This window comes from Eptatretus burgeri, chromosome 5, assembly GCF_056783735.1.
Source record: "Eptatretus burgeri isolate ZD-2024b chromosome 5, Ebu_testis_v1, whole genome shotgun sequence".
In the NCBI taxonomy this organism is placed as follows: Eukaryota; Metazoa; Chordata; class Myxini; order Myxiniformes; family Myxinidae; genus Eptatretus; species Eptatretus burgeri.
The window spans coordinates 60,636,592-60,648,018 of NC_140965.1; the positions used below are offsets into that span (position 1 = coordinate 60,636,592).

General features: G+C 41.2%; 1 protein-coding gene across 1 annotated transcript; it reads right to left on the reverse strand.

The window, feature by feature from the left end:
* Nucleotides 1-708: 708 nt before the first annotated feature.
* Nucleotides 709-2,280, reverse strand: LOC147026522 (uncharacterized). The gene is made up of 2 exons (XM_085880301.1): nucleotides 1,141-2,280; nucleotides 709-943 (listed from the first exon to the last, which is right to left on the reverse strand). Exons 1-2 carry the CDS (start codon nucleotides 2,223-2,225, stop codon nucleotides 727-729), a joined length of 1,302 nt encoding a protein of 433 aa, XP_085736427.1. The 5' UTR covers nucleotides 2,226-2,280; the 3' UTR covers nucleotides 709-726.
* Between the last annotated feature and the right edge of the window lie 9,147 nt (nucleotides 2,281-11,427).

Genomic DNA, 11,427 nt, shown 5'->3' on the forward strand with positions numbered 1-11,427 from the left:
TTCTTCTTCTTCTTCTTCTTCTTCTTTATCTTCTTCTTCTTCTTCTTCTTCTTCTTCTTGTGAAGACAAAACCTTTATATTAGGACTCGGCTCTCTTATATACATAATCTGGATCTCCTTAAATACTAAACACCTGTACACATCCTCGCATTGAGGGTGCCTTTTGAGAGCATCTATCATGAACTTTTAAATATATTCGGACATTTGCTTTAAAGTTTCGAAAAATTCACGTTACTTTTTAAAGATTATTCCATGTAATGTATTGTAATTCCGTAAATACATTATTTATTTCTAAAATGCACTATATTTTTCGTAAATATGTAAATACAGTATGACAGGTCTCGCTATTGGCTTAATCAAGGCACATGACGAAATATTGGAAGTTTTTGTTGTTGTTGTTGTAGTTGGTGTTTTATTTTTATTTATTTTTTTGACGACAAAACCTTTAGGACGCTGCTCTTGGACACATTTGCCCTTGTTTTTTATGATGCTGTAACACATTCTCCTTGGGCACATAAAAAAACAGGTCCCTCGGAGGTCCAGTTTCGTAGGTATTGATTTTTTGGTACAGTCCACAATCAGGGTGCTCTAAGAGCAGCCAATAAATTATGGCCTTATCCCTTGTGTCTTTATCCTTTGTAAATCAATGAAATGATGTTCATTTCAAGAGGAATGTTACTGCCTCTGAGGTCCTTTATTGCCTGAACAATGCAGTAATACAAAAATCTAAATCATCCTATCTTGCCACAGAACTGCACCAGCTGGGGAGTTAGCCCAGTGCTTGAGGAGATTCCTCTGTTTCTTTCCGTCCTTGGAGGCAGTGTTGTGGCCAGTAGCTGTCTGTGTATCCTCCAAGTGATGTCCCTCTCGCCATGCTCCTGTAACAAGGTCACGTTTCTCATTGTCTGCCCGGTCAAGCTGATGGTTCTGTCGTCCTGGGTACCTGGAATTTGAATTTTATTTTATTTTCTTATAAAGCGCACCTATAATAAAAACATATATTCTAATGCGCTGTACAATAAAAAGTAACATAATGATACATATAACATTTAAGGTAAATTATATAATTTTTATAAGGATAGGCTAAAAGTTAAATTGCATTGTATACTGTACAAGATATGCTATGTAAAGATGAATTACCTGGTCCTCATGAGGTTGTGCAGGATCACGCATGTTTTGACAATGAGCTTGACAGTGGAGGGGTGATGCTGCATGGTACTTAGCAGAACCTGGAATCTGTTAGCCAGGATGCCGAATGCATTTTCTACTACCCTCCTTGCTCGGTTAACCCTGTAGTTGAAGATGCGTTGCTCATTCGTCATTCCCCGGAGGCTGTATGGCTTCATCATGGTTGGTCGTAAAGCAAAGGCATCATCACCGATGAAGAAGTAAGGTACGTCCTGGTCGTCGTTTGGAAGAGGCTCAGGGTCAGCGAAACCAAGGGTGCCGTCTTCAGCGCATTCCTTCAGCTCAGAGTCATTGAATATCTGCGCATCTGATGCTGATCCAGTACTGCCGACATCTGCCCAAATGATTTTGTAGTCAGCATCAACAAGTGCCATCAGAACAAAAGAGTAGAATCCTTTATAGTTGTCGTATTGGGACCCACTCTTTGAAGGACAGCGGCAGGACACGTGCTTCCCGTCAAGTGCCCCACATGTATGGGGAAACTTCCATCTTTGGAAGAACTTGTCACCTATGGTGCGCCAACCATCAGGAGTACTTGGGCAAACCAGCACCTCATCCACGTATTCGTCAATAATGGCTTGACAGACTTGTCTGACCACTAGGGACTGGGTGTTATGAGGGACCCTCCATCCGAACTTCATGGAGGCATACTTGTTGCCAGAGGCAAGGTGACGCAAAGTCAGTGCCAGCCTCATGCCAGGCTCAAGCGGATCCCTGTAGAAGGTGTACTGCTTGGTTATCCTTGGACCCACTCTGGCTAGCAGCTCTTCCAACATCGCTGGGGGCATATGCAGGAAGTTTGTGAAGGCTGCTTCATCCTCGTTATGGAGTTCCACCATGAGCTGGTCATATATGCCAAACTGCCGTCGCCTCCCGATCCATGGTCTCACCCAGTTTCTTGTCCTCCGTTCAGCTCTTCTTCTCCTGGCTCTATTGGCACACAACTGGTACATTGTCAAATCGATGAGGTCATGTTTATGTTGGAGGACAGGGAGGTATTGTCGTCTCAGCTTTGCCGGATCCTCCATCTCTCCCATGACACGAACATGTACTCACCAAGGAGTCTGAAACACTGATGGGTTCCTCCTGTGTGAACCCCATATTTATATAGCACTCCCCCTAAACGCTGCCAATACGCCATTATACGGTAGCTGCAAGTTAGAAACACGTTCACTAAGTTCTGTGGTCGTCCGGAAGACGTCAAATACGTCTACATACGTCAATGTGCGTTGGATTTATGTTACACATAGGTTCAAAGCATGTTACTCATAGGTTCTAAATAGGTTTCGGGTATGCTAGACCAATGGTTCTCAACCTGAGGGGTGGCGAGATTGTGTTTGGGGGTCGCGGGAAGGTTGTCAAAACAAATAAACAAACAAATATATTGTTTCAAATTTGGTAATTCGATTGCACACAACATTGAGGTTCCTTTAATCAGTTACTGTATGTCGATAAGTGCTTGTTCCCTAGATAGCTCACCTTCCATTGTTTAATCGGCAGAAATCGATTTGATCCGCTGTGATTAAATGTAATAGTTAGGGAGCGATCCCAACACAATGGAGACACCCTTCCCCGTCTTCTGCGAAGAGGAAGAAGATCGCTCTTCTTTCTTTTTATTTCTTTCTTTCTTTTTTATTCTTTTTTGGGGGGGTTCAAGGCTGCAAAAGGTTGAGAACCACTGCGCTAGACATTACCTCGACGTGGTTCGACTTATGAGTAACTTACAAGTAATGTGTGGTCGACATGTGTCAACGATCGTGTAACGTGCCTACAACACGTTACTCATAGGTGAGAAATAAGTTTCGGGTATGCTAACCTCGACGTGTTTCGACTTATGAATAACTTCAAAGTAACGTGTGTCAATGATCGCGTAACGTGCCTACAACTTATACCAGTGTATGCGGAACGTGTGAGTCATACGCTGGCATACGTCGGAAAATTTCAAGCATGGAAAATTTGTCTAACAGCTCGGCATACTACGACATATGCCAGAGTACTACGACGTATGCCAGCATACTATGACATATGCCAGCGTGCTCTTAACGTATACAAACTTACTCATAATGTATTCGACATGTGCCAGCGTTTTAGCCAATTTTTTCATACATCAGGCATACGCTGGCGAAATCGTCAAGGTGTGACAGGGCCTCAATCAGCTTGTTCTTGTCACCTAACTCATCTACCAAGTTTTGTCATAATTAATCCATAACTTTTTGAAATATTGTGTTACATATCGTTTTTGGCCCCATCTCTCAATGGTGAAGAATCACTTTCAAAATTATCGGATCCGGATCCAGAGCCAAATCTCCACCAAAATGTAATAATGTCATCCTTGTCACACACCCAACTTCTCCACCAAATATAGTCCGAATCCATCCACAACAGTTCGAGAGATATCCTGTTCACAGACAAACAAAGAGATAGACAGATAGTATCTTAGTAGGGTCATATCCAGGACTCCCGTGACCATGGAGAGCATAAGTTTGTTTGAGGATGGATTTTGGTACTTTGGGGTATTTAGAAAAAAATGAGCTTCTATGCCCCTCCCAAAAGTGTGGGCGAACTCCACCAGAGGGCAAAATCCAAAATGGCCGCTGGTGGCCATCTTGGAAATTACACAATTGCATAACTCTTGAGTAAAATAACTTACAGGCATGAAATAAGTGTCGTTTTTTTTACTAATTTAATGACTAGGGGTCCATTCCAGTGGTTATTCTTTCATTTCGTGGTTATCTTCAATGTGAAATCCAAGATGGCCACCAACAGCCATATTGAATATATGAATATTTCACATCTTCCAAACCAGTTAAGGTTGGAAGACGATTAAGGTATTGTTTTCAAGTAATTATATGGCGGGAAATTCATTCCAGGTGTAACTTGTGGACTTGGAGGTCATCTAAACGATGATATCTAAAATGGCCGCCAGTGGCCATCATGGAATTTTTTTTTAAATACATAAATCTTGAGTAAATTTACATACAGGCATGAATTATGAAGTGTCTTTTTCACTACAAATTAATTCCAGATGTTACTTTCCCATTTTGAGGTCATCGTCAGACCTGAAAATATGATCTAGGTTGTTTCTAACTCATTTTTATCGTCATTTTTGCAGCTCATTCATCATTCAGCACACACCTTTCATCATTAATCTTATTGTTGGTGATGTACTTGAGCCAGCAGCGATGATGGTATTGTATCTCAGCTGCAAATGGGTCAGGTGTGGCATCAATCAGTTTGAGAATGCGATCTATCATGTCCATGTCGTCTAATAACACTGTATGCTGTTTAAACACGTTCCAATCCTTTTCTTGATTTAGAAGACACAAAGTATTTAATTTCTGTCCAGGATGCTTTTTGTCTTCTGGACGCATGCACCAGACACATAAGTTTTTATCATGTAGATGCCCTATACTCGAATGTAGACGTTTCGGTGAAGGAGCTGGAAGGGGATCAGCAGCAGCAGATTTTGGGGTCTCGGACGCAGACGTAGATTCACTGCACACACAGGAAAAAAACAACAACGTATTGCATTCATGTGTGGTGGTAACAACGAGCAAACACAAGATCAATTGAGGAAATCCAAACCCAATAAAACAGCAGGGTTGATCAAAGAGGCAAATGCAGACACAACAAATGAAGTTCAATTGTCAAAATTTTGCACCTCCAATTATTCATAAAAATGCACAAGTGTAAAGAAAACATGAAACCAACAAACTCAATGAAATAAAATAGTGAGCTGGAACTAGTGTGAACAAATAGGCAGGAACTGTTCTCCAAGCAAAAATAGCAGAAAATGTCAGGGCAAAACAAGGCCAACGCAGTATTTAAAGACTGCCTGTAGAACTGCAACTGTAGGGGTTACCTGCTTTGTTTACTATATGCAGATTTTCGCTTTTCAGCTTGCTGGAGCTTTCTCTTGCTTTAAATAGACAGGTAACATTCCTTGTGCATGTAAAGACCTTTTGTCCCTTTTCCCAGTTGACACTCACACACCATGCCAAACCTATCTAGCCCCCTCCAATTAGCTGCTTCTTCACGCAAGCTTTGCTACTTTCCACTGGAAATCCCATCAAGTGAGTCTTCCTGATCAATATGATCACCACATTGCAACACACATTGAGGAGGAGGGTTGCTACTTCTGCTACTGGTTGATTCTTCAGACATGTTAGTCTGAACTCAGTTAATTCTGTTACTCAACAGTTGGGATGTGATGTGATGACTGATCAGTTGTAGTGGCAGTCGGTGGTCTTTTGCTAGCAGAAATCCAATGATCCTGTGACAAAATAAACAGCATAATTACTATAATAGTAAAAAGCTACAAATTTTCGGAAGGTGGGACATATTCAAATATTCAATATGGCCGTTGGCAGCCATCTTGAATTTCATGTTAAAGATTACTGCAAAATGAGAAAATAACCACTGAAATGGAATCCTAGTCATTAGATTAGTAAAAAACGACACTTACTTCATGTCTGCAAGTTATTTTACTCAAGAGTTATGTAATTGTGTAATTTCCAAGATGGCCACCAGCAGCCATTTTGGATTTTGCCCTCTGGTGGAGTTAGCCCACACATTTGGGAGGGGCATAGGAGCTCATTTTTTTCTAAATACCCCAAAGTACCAAAATCCATCCTCAAACGAACTTATGCTCTCCATCGTGACGGGAGTCCTGGATATGACCCTACTGAGATGGGGTGAAAACATAACGTCTGTCCACCTTTGGTAACAAACCAACTTTGGTGGTGGAGGAAACAAACATCAAAAGAGCAACCTGTATTTCATGTGATTGTTTGCATCACACACTTTTAAAATAAAGTTTGTGCATAATCAGAAGAATGTTCATTTTATTCTGGCCGGGCACTGCAATTATGCATACTTATGCAATGAAAAAATAAATGTCTACACTTTTACGGTTTCACAGAGCATCTCAAATTTCATACCCAAATTTGAGAAATGAAAATATTTCCTCAAGCAAATATTTAATGTTATGATATTTATCCCCATGGCCTTCGGTCCAAACAATATCAGCTCAAACAATATCAGCTCTGCCTCCTTTGATAAGCGCATGCAATCCAATTTTATATTTTTCCTGTCTATTGTACCATGCCAGCCTATTAACTAATTTAGTTGAAGCTGCTTTTATTTTGAGCAAAGGAATCGTTCATCACAAACTGAAACTCAACCACAATGGACGTTCAAAATGTTCTCTGAATGGGTTATTTGTGAGCACACTTTTTGTTTTTTGTATATTTCCATGTATGCATGCTATATGCCATTAGTAATTTGGAAAAAAAATATTTCCAACATTGTTGCATTTTGACTGGTTTAACTGATGTTATAACCTTGAATATCGACTTAAATCCTGGGGTTTAATCCTGCGTTTTCAGCTTAAATCCAATTGCTTCACATAGTTCCGCACTTCCTATATGAGAGTCGGAGTACGATTGGTAAATTATCGACGACCATCCTGATCCAGTAAAATGTCTTGTTACTGGGGGTTCATTTTTCATGCAAAATCGTGGTGAAATATTGGGAATTCATTCTTCTGGAAGAGACGTGAGAAAATGAGTGACATTGAGAGTGATTACGATTCAGATGACCCTTCAACTTCGAAAAACGGAAACTAAGTACCAAGGTGCCACTAAATATGGCTCGAAGTTTTGTTCTACCTGGACAAAAACATATCCGTACATCATCAAGATGTGGAACTGCACATGCAAAGACAATCTCAATAGAAATTGGAGAAAATCCAATCTTCATCAGGATCCCATTTATCTGCGTTTTCAGCTCAAATGAAAGTCAATGACAAGGTAAGTTAACTATAATTTTAATATAATTAATTATTGTATGGTAAAATAGTAACAATATGACATAAAAACGTCTGACTGAAAAAAAATGGATGAATTTGGCACTAGAATGCAGGAAATTGCATAGAAGACACACCAGAAAGCAAATATTTTCTGAGGAGGGGGGCATGCCCCCAGACCCCCCTGTATTTTTTCAGTGCTTCGCAACCTCGCTAGGCACATTTTACATTCTCACACTTTTTCATAATTTGGGGTTGACAGGTTTGCACCCCCCCCCCCCCACCCAAGCACCACTCCCCCTTCCACTGGGGCAGTACATCAACACGGACATGACAGTGAAACACAGCACAGACACAATGATGGAACATGGACATGACACAGACGCAGATGCAAATAGAATTCCGGGAAAGAATTGTTGTGTATTTCAGAATCGGATCCGAGTAATGCACACAATATCCAGGTCCTCAGACAGTTATTTCTAGAAATGCATGTTCAGAATAGACCCATCCCCTTGCCTGGTGGGATTCTATCTCTTTGATGTGTTTAAGCGTAGAGAATAGGTTCCCTTCCTTTCCTAGGGGATAACCTTTTCCTCTTTACGACACGTTCATGGCGTATGATTTTACGTCAGTTTTCATTTCTGCATGAGCGATATTAACGGTTCGTGCATGCGATAAGATAGCCGTTTGCCCAACGGATAATTGTTCTATTCCCTTTTCATCAAGACACATTGGCTTGGAAATACATGATTTATTTACACATTTTATGTTGGTTATCATTTTCACTTTGGACATACAGGCCATTTCAGTCATTAATCACACAGCAAGCTTTTCCTGAACAGTTCATTCTGATGATCAAACATGGCTATGGTCTCAGATCGTTTACCTCAGGCACCCACCTTTTTCCATTGACATTCGACACCCACCTTTTTCCATCGATGATCGACACGCCATTCAGCAGCTCTATGGACACTGACCGGCTCTTCTTCGTGTCGAGCTGAATGAAGAGGTGATGATTGCCCGTTGACATTTTGTGAATGCTTCATGTTTCTGCTCATTTGTTCTGGCAAATGGCTGCTTTCTGGCATTCGTCCAGCATCCCGAATATGGCGTCGTAAGCCAGGCCTGTGTTAATTGGGAGTTGCATCTCGTTCGATGGTCGGGAGAGAATGAGCACAAGAATGGATGGTTCGAGGTCTCGTGCAGGAGTACGTCAATAGGCAAGCTGGATTTGGCTGAAGTCGTGATTGAGGCTCCGCCCACACTGGTCACTTATAAAAGGACGGCAGGACTGCCCTGTTGACAGTTGGTGAGAGATCCTGATGACAGTTGCAACGGTGGTTGGTGACAGCAGCAGCAATGGTGGTTGGTGACAGTTGGACTGTTCCTGCTGGTTCTGCTCAGTCCGACTGGTTCTTGGCATTTCCTGGTTCCTAGGAATGACGATGTGACATCGAATGGTGTTTGAGCCTGTTTGTGGGTGGGTGCACGGCGAGGCAAAGTACTAACAACAGAAACGAGCCAAGCTGTGGAGAGCTCATTCAAAGAGGCAGACCAAGCCACACTTACACATTTGGGGTTATTTTAATCGACGCACGACGACTTCTGCCTTGGTAAGCTGAGATCGGATATCTTTTCCCCCTGAATGATCTGATGGGTACCCATAACTTGTGTTTAATTGTTAAGTAAGGCATAGTGATAAGCATCTGCTATTTGTGCATTTTTCTAAAGATGCTTGTTGAATTCTTTATTTGATTGAGATTATTTTGTTGATTGAACATTTGATTTGAATTCATCCCTTTAATCGACAAGGAAATTAAAAAAAATCCTTCAGTTCATTTATTTTTCTTGTAAATAATAAATTCCCTGTTGACATTTCAACCTGTCCGTGAATGTCATTTCCTTCCATTGATCCAGCGTTGTCCAAACCGAGATAGACTGGGAAATTATAATTCCCAAACTAATTAACCTGTCATAGTTGGCGTGCACCAGCGGTAAACGCTCGGCTGCATTACTTCAGATCTAATCAAGATAAGATTGGTGCATCGCCGAGGGCACATTCCCCAGTCAGGAGGCCACTTGACCTCCAGCTAAATGGCAAATTAGATGGTGGACACTGGAACTTGGGGTTAACTGATTGGCATTCGTCGTTGTTAGGCAACCCCTCCACACCACAAAGGTAATTGTGAACAGTGGCCCCATGTCCGATTCTTCCCAGGAGAAACATGTATTAACCTCACCATAACAAACTCCACACCTGTGGTCATAACAGTTTGAAACTGTTATGCAGGTCACCTGGTTGGCCTGCGATGGTGGGTCAAAGCATTCATCGCCAATTTTGTCCACAGTGTCCGAGTGTGCTTGGGTATCAGGTAACGACGGGTATTTCTGCTGGAGTAACATAACTGATTTATCAATTAATGCAAAATCCCATAAAAACCGTCCATTACATGGAAAAACAAAACCTACCAATCTGTAATGAACATGAAACTGGCGTTTTCAACTTTGTCTGCATCGCTTGCATAACGCTCAAAATGATGCAGTTCCACAATTCCCCCGAAAGCATTTCCATCACTAATTTTGTGGAGGGGTAGTTTCTTCAAAATCCCACTGATCATTTTCAACATACAGAGAATCTTCAGAGTTGCTGATGACAGTGGAATCAGTATTTGAATCCGAACTCGAATTACACTGGTTCTCTATGGAAGCTGCCATTTGAATCAAGGTGGGTGCCAGGTGTGATGTTACTGGCAAAAATCAACCCTCGGGCTTTTTTCTACAAAAAAATGGCAAAAAAATTCAATTTCCCCCCCCCCCTTCCCTTCAAATTAGACAATGATTACCGGTAATGATTCTCAACTGTTTTCAGGAAAAAAAGATTTTGTTTGCATTCACCTTTAAACATGAATGCGAGTCCCTTGAAGATGACCCAGGTGAAGATTACTGCCAAATCAACCAACCCATAAATTGTTGCCAGGCTCTGGGCTTTAATCAAGGAGGATCACAATGTAAAGGTGGCCAAAATATCCAAAGAGCTTGGAGTTAGCAACATTTCTATCATCATGCACAAACTCTTTGGCATATCCTAAGTCTCAGCAAGATTGGTGTAGTAGACACTTCATCACTCACAATCGACAGCAAAGGCTCGCATCATTGTGAGCTATTTGAGCTGTTCAACGCAGATCCAGCAAACTTTCTCACTTGTCTTGGAACACCACTTGGTTTCTGTAAAAGAATTACAGTCCATACAATGGAAGCAGAATGGATCACCACCACATAAGAAAGTTTGTACCCAATCGTTAACCAGAAAGATCATGCCTTCAGTTTTCTGAGATGCCAAAGTAATCATGCTGATTGACCGTGTGCATTACAAAACTACTGTAACAGGGGGATATTATGCCAGCCTGACAAAAAAACATTCTGGCAGGCCATCAAAGACAAACACATCGGGATGCTGAACATATGTGTGCAACTCCTCCTCGACAATGTGCCGAATGAAGGATGAACATGGATGGAGGGGAGAAAAATGAGACAAGAAAGAGAAAAGAAAGAAGATAACGTGTAAGACTCGTGGGCACGCACACTTGCCGAGGTCGAGGCAAAGGTAAACTTAAAATCAGTACAAGACAAATTAAATGCGTACAAGGAACAGACTGGAATCAATTCACAATATGATTTAAAGTAAAAAGTACAGGGAACAAATGACAATGAGACCAAACAAATCTGGAATGGTGTAAGTACATTTCAAAAAACCTCTCAAGGAGCTGAGAAAAAAATCAGAGTGAGATCCAAGGTTTCATGGTAGAGATGGCACACTACATCTCAGAAGTTTGCCAATCAAGCTAGGGATGTGGAAGATACCATGCAGAAGCCATGATGGCATGTTTTCATGGCAACATCCCATGGAGGAAAGTAAAAATCCACAGTTTATGGTTTCACATGTATGAAATACAAAACATGAATTTTAAGTTTTTGCAGTGGCACCTCAATGTGATGCATAGCCCTTTTAATGTAGCACACTGATAAAACACCTTCCTGTCAGTAGCTTTGAGACCCAGATTTTATCATTGCAGCCCCCAATATGCTCAGGACCACAAGGTAGGGAACCCTTGACCAACAAGTAAGGCACACATCCAATCTTTCGTCTCTTTGGATGATGATCATCCAGCTCTTCATATTCATCTTCAGTCACAATGAAGGTGGTCGACACATCGCACGCAATTGCTCTAGTTTGTGGTGCTTTTTAACAATGACTGTGAACTCTCCAAACTGCAAGATGTTCAACATCGAGTTGAAACGTATCCATTAACATGAGAATTATAATGATTGTAATTGTTCCAAAAAGAAGAATTATTATAATTTATGATTGATATGAGATTATGGATTTGATGACAACTGTTTAAGATTCGTGTATGAAAAAAAGACGAATCTGT